The sequence below is a fragment of the Anguilla anguilla genome, chromosome 11 (assembly GCF_013347855.1).
Source record: "Anguilla anguilla isolate fAngAng1 chromosome 11, fAngAng1.pri, whole genome shotgun sequence".
In the NCBI taxonomy this organism is placed as follows: domain Eukaryota; kingdom Metazoa; phylum Chordata; class Actinopteri; order Anguilliformes; family Anguillidae; genus Anguilla; species Anguilla anguilla.
In genome coordinates this window covers 8,161,443-8,169,080 of record NC_049211.1, presented here as the reverse complement: position 1 = coordinate 8,169,080, position 7,638 = coordinate 8,161,443, and the positions used below count along the sequence as shown (strand labels likewise).

The window sequence follows — 7,638 nt, the reverse complement described above, 5'->3', positions numbered from 1 at the left end:
TGTTACCAGATCCCAAGTGTAGCTGTCATTTCAAAATGTTCCATTTCGCAGTGCACGTCTGCACTTCCTCTTCCTGTAAACTGTGCCACGGAGGGTAAAAAAGGCATTTTTCATCATGCAAAAACAAAATCGATACCACTTGCTGCATGAACCACTTAATACAAATTTTATTTAATGGATCTTGATTGGCTTGACATAGAAAACACACACAAATAAAAAAAATATACGTAAAGTGGCCACCATAACAGGCCTGGTTAGTTTCTGCCTTAAGATGTTTATCCATTTTAGTACATACCAAGCCAGTGAAAAAGGTAAAATGGAACCATGAGGCCAGACCTGATGAACTGATAACTGTAGTAAGAGACTGTGGCACCCTTATTCCTATCCACATTCAGATTGGAGACGAGTGATGTTTTCATATCAAACAAACCAATACCTGAATGCAACACAAAGCTCACACATGCTTACAGTCGGGGAAAAAATCCCAATTAAAACCTTTTTAAACAATTAGAGGTCCTTGTAAATTAAATATTAGTACATCCGTATCAAGAGTTAAAAGGTTAACAGAGTCATTTCAAATGGTAAAATAATTCCACTCGTAAAATTCCTTTGGTAGTTGCAAAAGGCGTTCAAAACCAAGTTAATGCTACGCACATTCCGTCCACAAGGGGGCAATATATAAGTTAAGTTAGTCTTTCAATGAAAAGCGTGCCTTGTGCCTCACGTCGTGCAAAATATCTTTCCCACTGTAAAATAAAGACTAAAGACCTAATACTTTCAGTCAACAAAAAAACAATATATATATATGCTTTCACAGATTTTGTCATAAAAAACAGAATTACGTTTAGAAATTCTATAGACAGGATTTAGCTTCTCGTTATTTACGTAATGTCTTCCTTAAACAAAATAAACAAATAAAAAGTGTGTAAGAAAAATGCGGTGTATAAATTCAAACAAAACTGTGAGTGATAATTACAAAAGCAAGTTACAAAGGCACTTTTACAAATATTTACAAGGACGACAGGTGACTGGTTATACCTGCTGTGTCCAGAATTGACCTTTCAAGGACAAGATTACGGGTTTTTTTCCCCCCTCGTTAGTGCAACACATTAGAACCAATCCTATATAAAAGCCTGCAGGAGGCAATGCAGCAGCTTCCTGTAATTCACAGGCAGGGTCACATCCCAATCTGCCTTCTAGCCAAGGGCTTGGAGCAATACGCTAACCGTGTGTTGTTACTCAAGACGTCACCAAAACCTGTAGAGTCACTTCTCCGGTGCCTTCACATCGTGCAAGAGTTACGGACCCATCGTTGACGGCACATATCCCATGATGCTCCTTGCTGGCAGGGGGCGTGGCCTCACTGCTGGCCTGAGGCAAACACTGCAGAGCAAACAGAGGCGATTAGGTGCCGGCTGGAGTGGAGAAGGGCTGAAGGGCAGACGCCAGAAAGCGCGCTGGGGGCAAAGGTGCTCAGGTAGGCCACGTTTCACTGCTGCGCAGTCTGCTTGGACCGCGCATGGAGTTTAACTGAACACAACAAGGGCCTTTGCTTGTTGGGACGAAACAAAACTAGCCACAGGCGTGATTTTTAAGTGGCTTTGAGAACGTGTATAGAATGTGTAATGGTGCATGTGGGGTTCTCCAGTCAAAACGAAATCATAAAATGCACAGGCATCCACGCACTTAAAAACCTCCCCACCAGGGATACTCAGATCTGGCCCTCGAGCCCAGCAGCACCGCCGGTTCTCTTTTCTCCCTGATAGTTAATTGATGGATTAATGCCACTGATTGGTCAGAGATTAAACTCACCTGGTGTCCCAGGTTTAAAAATCAGTCCTGATTAGAGGGGAAGATTGAAACCAGCAGGCAGCACCGCTGGCCTCGTGCACCAGATTTGAGTATCACTGCTTTCAGAGAGAAACCCGGAGAGCCTGTTATGAGACCGCAGAGCCAGAGCTGCGCCCTCGGGCGCTTCGCGGTCCGGATTTAACTCGGACGCCTGGGGTTTCTACGGTGTGCCCCTCCCGTCTGTGTCGCGGCAGATTCGGGCGTGGACTGCTGGAAGGGGGCCTAAATGGGGTAAGGCACGGCTCCTCTGTCTCTCCTCATTCGCTCCACTCCTGCTGAAACAGCTCTGGTAGAGGAGTTGTTGGGTTTTCTTCTATTTTTTTTTTTTTTGGTTATTGCTTTATCCTTGTTTGACTTGTATTTATTTTGTCATATATATTAGAGGCAGGCAGGTTTGTTTTTTTTCCCATTTTCTTGTAGTGTGTTTTGCAGTTTTCATCAGATTGGTGGGGAGGATCTTGGATCTGACCTCCTATGACAGAGTAGGGCTGGGTGATATTGGCTAAAAAAAATCATCTCTATTTTTAAAATCTTTTTAGTGACATGCTCTACATATCTTGATATTAATGCATTCTCTGAAATAGCTTAACAACTTGATTTTTCATCACAGTCATATATCTGCGACGTACTGACGGTGGAGATTAGCGTGTGCTGTCACACCAGAGCAACGGGTTTGATCAGACGTACCGTCAATGAACTAACTGTCCATTCAGTGCGGTGTCATAGCATCGTGGATCTATAATAACAGTCTATTTGGACAATGAACAATATAGAATCTACATAAATACACAGACGCTAACACAAATAAACAGCCAGTGGCGGGCAAAGGAAGGGCACTCACTGCGCTCCCTCAGGCCCTGGCCGAAGCTGCGGTACAGCCGGAACAGGGACCAGAACAGCACGCCTTTGATCAGCACCGAGATGCAGGAGCCAGTGACGGCGGCCGCTTCCTGGCTGTAGGACTTGCCCTGTCCCCACTCCACACTCACCTGGACAACGAGGGGGGGCGGGCGTTTACAAGATTACACCTGTCACAGCCTGATATCAAGAAACAAAAGCTCCCTCCCCCCTCAAACAAAATGCTGCTACTCCAACTCATAACACCACTCACCCGCAGCTGTCAAAAAAACCACGTTCGACCGGACTGCTCACTTTGTGTTTCACAACTAATAACCCCGTACTTAGGTCCAGCAACCCCAACTTGCTGACTAATAATGTAAAGCAAGGATACCATCAACTTACCACGTAAAGAAGGTAAATTAAATAGGCCAGCTCTGGCAGGTTTTGAAGGACGAAAGTCCAAACAAGCGGCTTTAATTCTTTTAGAACCTGAAAGAGAAATGCAGAAGTATTCATTTCTTTCACTTCGTTTTAATCTCAAATCCGAGCATTGGTCTCTTGCGTTGCGCGGGCTCTGCGTAGACTGGAGAGCGCGGTCAAGCTGCTTCACGGAATCTCTGTGGTTTCTGAAACCCATATAATTAACGGAAGTACGGGACCGCTCTTCCTCGTGTGTTCTGTCGAGACTCACCGCTGTGGCTCCAACGGCAGCAGTGAAGCAGGCCCAGATGACCCCAAAGCCCAGGATGATGTTGTGGGAGTAGGACAGAGACATGCTCGACGTTATTATCAGGATACACAGGCACAGCTGGGAGAGACGGAGAAAAGCAAACACCCGAAATCAATGCGCACTCCAGTCAGATAACATTCCCAAAACATGCCTCTGTCTCCACGAGGTGCGAGTCTAAACACAGCAGCAGCGGGCGTTCTCAGACGAGCGGAAGGCGTATAGAGATCAGGGCTGCCCGGTCATTTGCATTTCCCGCGGACGACGAGTTTAACATTTTCGTTCGGAGCGCAGGGGCCGTGCGGTCATGTGACCCGACCGAAAGAAGACGAGAGCGGCATTTCACCTGGGCCTGCAGGTCGAAGGTGACCATGGAAAAGCAGAGGTTGAGCAGGAAGTACTGCTCCTGCAGGCTCTCCAGGGCTCCTCCCACACGGAACGCCATCATGTTGGGCCTCTGGACGAGAAGGGTGGCGCAGACCACGTGGAGCATCCCCACGAACAGGATGCACACGAACCGCACCTGCAAGATACCATTTAAATCATCTTCATCCTGTAGTGGAGGGGATTTTTTTTGTCTGTTTTTTTAGTAGAACAGTCGACCTTTCTCTTTTTGTTTTTTGCTTTATTCAGACAGGGAGAGGGCAGAGAGGGTAACAGATAGGGAAGGGACCACCATGGAGAAAGCACCACGCCAGGGATCAAACTCATGCCCGCACAAATATTTAAGTAATGAGTGGTAAATGAACAAGCTGATAGAACTAGTTCTTTATCTTGTCCCATTCTCTCCACTACTCTTCTTCAATTCCCTATAAGCAGCCTTTTGTGAACTTTCTTTTTGAGTTTCTTGATCGGCATAAAACCAATGGCACCCCTTTAAGTTCTACAATAACATGCAACGTGGGAGCCAGAAGGATGGACATGCATAATTTAACTTTTCACATTCATCAACTGTGACTTTTCCCCCCAGTGTGGGTGGCCTGAAGCGACAGGCTGAACTTTCCAGAACTGACCGCCCCGCCCCGCCCCCTCCTGCCTGGTCACGTGACGCACCAGGAGCAGGCTTCTGCGCTCCTCGGGCGGTAGGACGGTGAAGTTGACCACGGAGCGCACCATGACCAGCAGCACGCTCAGCACGAAGGCGATCAGCTCCTGCCGGTTCTCCTGCAGAATCCCCCGCGTGACGTAATACAGGCAGAACACTGCGGGCGGTAACGGTCGAAATGCAGCTCAGAGAACAGCGCTTGGAAGCAAGCTTTTTTTTTTTTTTTTTTTTTTTTTTTTGCAAAACACTTCAGGGAACTGAAACACTTTCATTTCAACAGTTTGACAGACTAATACCAGGCAGAAAATGTTACACTGGTCTCAGCTGCCCCCCCTTGAAAAAAAAAAAAAAAAAGGAAACCAATCCCTTCAGCAAGTTCTGCTATCTTAGGAAAGTATTTCCTGTTTGTTGCAACAACAGACAGCCGCAATAAGATTTCGCCAAAGCAACTGGGGTTTTCATTGAGTGGTCAGTTGGTATTTCTGAAGTGACAAAATATAAAAAGTTACATTATTTCAGAAGTGATAAAAGAAGCACAAAGCCTTTAAAATAATAATAATCATCAAAATAGACTTTTTTTTTTTTTTTTTTTTTGCAATGTGCTTGGTATTTGTTGGCTTGTGTACTTGTTTTGAACACTTGCACATAACCTATGCAGGGCCACCCATACCTGCCATTTTACTTACAGATTCCCACAAGCTGAATGAGGGACACAGACTCCTCTTCATAACTGTCATTCTTCTGGAACTGTCTGTATACGTTAACCAAAGTAAGAGCCAGAACCCCTACTAAAGATGTGATGGTGAAACAATAATACACTTTAACCAGGCACGTCAACTCCGACCATGGCTTTATCTAGACAGATAAATGGAAGAGAGAAGGGGGGTGATGGGGAGAGAGAGAGATTATTTCTGTTTCTTTTTCACGTTTTCTTTAACATTGCATTTCCAAAAATATATTCCTAAAGTTGAAGGGCTCATCATCTGCATCTCTTGAACATGCTGAAGAGCATCAGCGAGCCTCAAATAACTCACTGGACCGCAGGGCGTCGGGATGAGCTCGCGGTGCCTTGGTCTCAAATTTGGAGACGGAAGATCAACACTTTCAGAGTGCCGAGGGGTCAGCAACGGACTAAAATAAGAAGCACATAGCATCATTACATTACATTACAGGCATTTAGCAGACGCTCTTATCCAGAACGACTTTTGATACACAACTTTTTACTTCAGATGGATTTTGGTGTATTTGGGCTGTTCGTTATAATCACATAAATAAACTGCATATTTATGCACACAACAGCTATAATTTAATGTATTTACATCGTTTATTTAAATGCCCATTTAAGAAGTCAGTCTGGTCAGACAAGTAATGTTCTGAAATCCCGTCACGGAATCTTCCAAACGGAAACTCAACTAGCTAGCTGGAAATCAAACTTTATAGGCTACTGCAAGACTAACTTCTTAAGTAGACAACTAATTACCACCCCTCTTCACATCACTGTAAAACCTAGGTACCATAGCAGTCACATCCTGGTTACAGCGATCTATAACTTTTAGAAGTTAGGCACCTGGCCACATACGTTGGCTTAGCAACGTTAGACTGTATGGTTTGCGATGTAGCTGCATCACTAGCTTGATAACTTTTTTATTTTTATTTTTTTGAAGAATCAAAGTGATAGTGCATTGGCTTAATCCAACCTATTCATATTTCAAGTCGAAGCTGCATGCTAATTAACTTAGCTAACGTTGGTCAAGTGGCTTTCTTCACTGCTCAGGCGCCAGGTTAGCTAGCTAGCTAATGTTATTCAAAGCCATCTGTTGACTGATGATGCTAGATCTATCGACTTGGCTAACTGCCTGACTAGTAGTACTAGCTAGCTATCATTCCAGCTTACTACTACAACAGCAGTGGGCTAGATTCAAAACAAAATATTCAAATTCACTGACCTTATTTCGTCCATTTTAGGGAGAATTTAGATGGCTACTTGGCGAGTCGGTGCATTTAAATACCTCTAAGCGCAGTATCTAGAATTGCATAAATGGGCAAATCCAGCTTCGTAGCTAGCTAGTTAAGTTAGCTAGCTAACCATTTCTGTAACCCAATGAAATAATTTGAAACAAAGACTTCCTGGTTTGTTTCCAAAGATTGTCGATCAGTAGTAGCGAGATATTGCACTTCCAGTGAACACTTACATTTCCGTGGCAGATGTGCGATTTTCGGAACTCTATTTTTTCTGCATGTGAACGTGAACCGGAACTTACTACAAGACTGCAGAATACATAGCATCCCTAGGGATAAATGGGATCGGGCGAAATGATGTCCCCTCGGTCAGTGGTTCTCAAACTTGGTCCTGGGGGACCCCTGTGCATGCTGGTTTTTCATTCCAACCTCACCAGTCTAAATTAAGGACCACTCCTTCTATACCCTATAATAAGATTTACAAGGAACTTCACAGCACCTAACCATTCACTTGAAGTGGCCAGGCTCGGTGTGCTCTCCCTATCAACTTCTGCTAAATATAATATATAATAGAAATATATCAAGGAAACAGGAAGGCCCTGCCCAGCCGCACAGGATTGTTTTCTTAGAGGAACTCCAGCTTGAAGGTACTGAAGGAAAAAAGCAGCTTCCGGTACAAAGGTACCCAGATCATTCACTGTTCCAAGTGTCATTATACAGAGATTTTCATCTCAAAAAGAGCACAGAGAGTCAGAGTTCCTTATTCCAAACAAAAATCACTCAGAGAAATGCATTGGCATTTGGCTGCCCATTGAGTATGGGTCAGGGGGAAAGGGCTGTGGTGAAGGGGGTCATCTTTGGGGTGTTGGTGTTTATGTTATAGAGATAGATTAACTAAGGCAATGGATTTAAAGTGGGTGAGAGAAGGAGGCAGTAAGCTTCCAGCGTGTTACTCTAAGGCCAGTGGAGTGCTTTTATTTTTACTTTTATTTAACCTCTGTTTAACCAAGAGAGTCACATTGAGATTGACGTCTCTTTTGCAAGTGAACCCTGGAGCCTATGATTTAGTGGTTTTGAATGATGGGTGGCCTACGATGTTTCAGATATGCAGTCGTGTATTGCTGTCTGGAGGCTTCAGTAGCAGGTTCAAGATGAACTGTGGAGAGCTGGGTAACTTGGGTCCATGTCCTTTTCATTTTGTTAAGGAAAACTAGGA

General features: G+C 44.4%; 1 protein-coding gene across 1 annotated transcript; it reads right to left on the bottom strand.

The window, feature by feature from the left end:
- Positions 1–146: 146 nt before the first annotated feature.
- On the bottom strand, positions 147–6,673 carry LOC118207687. The gene is made up of 9 exons (XM_035381523.1): positions 6,410–6,673; positions 5,498–5,594; positions 5,150–5,318; positions 4,472–4,620; positions 3,765–3,941; positions 3,383–3,499; positions 3,094–3,180; positions 2,693–2,840; positions 147–1,383 (listed from the first exon to the last, which is right to left on the bottom strand). Exons 1-9 carry the CDS (start codon positions 6,421–6,423, stop codon positions 1,361–1,363), a joined length of 981 nt encoding a protein of 326 aa, XP_035237414.1. The 5' UTR covers positions 6,424–6,673; the 3' UTR covers positions 147–1,360.
- Between the last annotated feature and the right edge of the window lie 965 nt (positions 6,674–7,638).

What these genes read in the sequence shown, in the direction of transcription:
- LOC118207687 (XM_035381523.1), bottom strand. An exon ending in CATTCAGCTTGTGGGAATCT is followed by an intron (nt 4,621 to 5,149) that starts GTAAGTAAAATG and finishes TACCGCCCGCAG; the next exon opens with TGTTCTGCCTGTATTACGTC. An exon ending in CCTTCGACCTGCAGGCCCAG is followed by an intron (nt 3,500 to 3,764) that starts GTGAAATGCCGC and finishes CGTCTCTCCCAG; the next exon opens with CTGTGCCTGTGTATCCTGAT.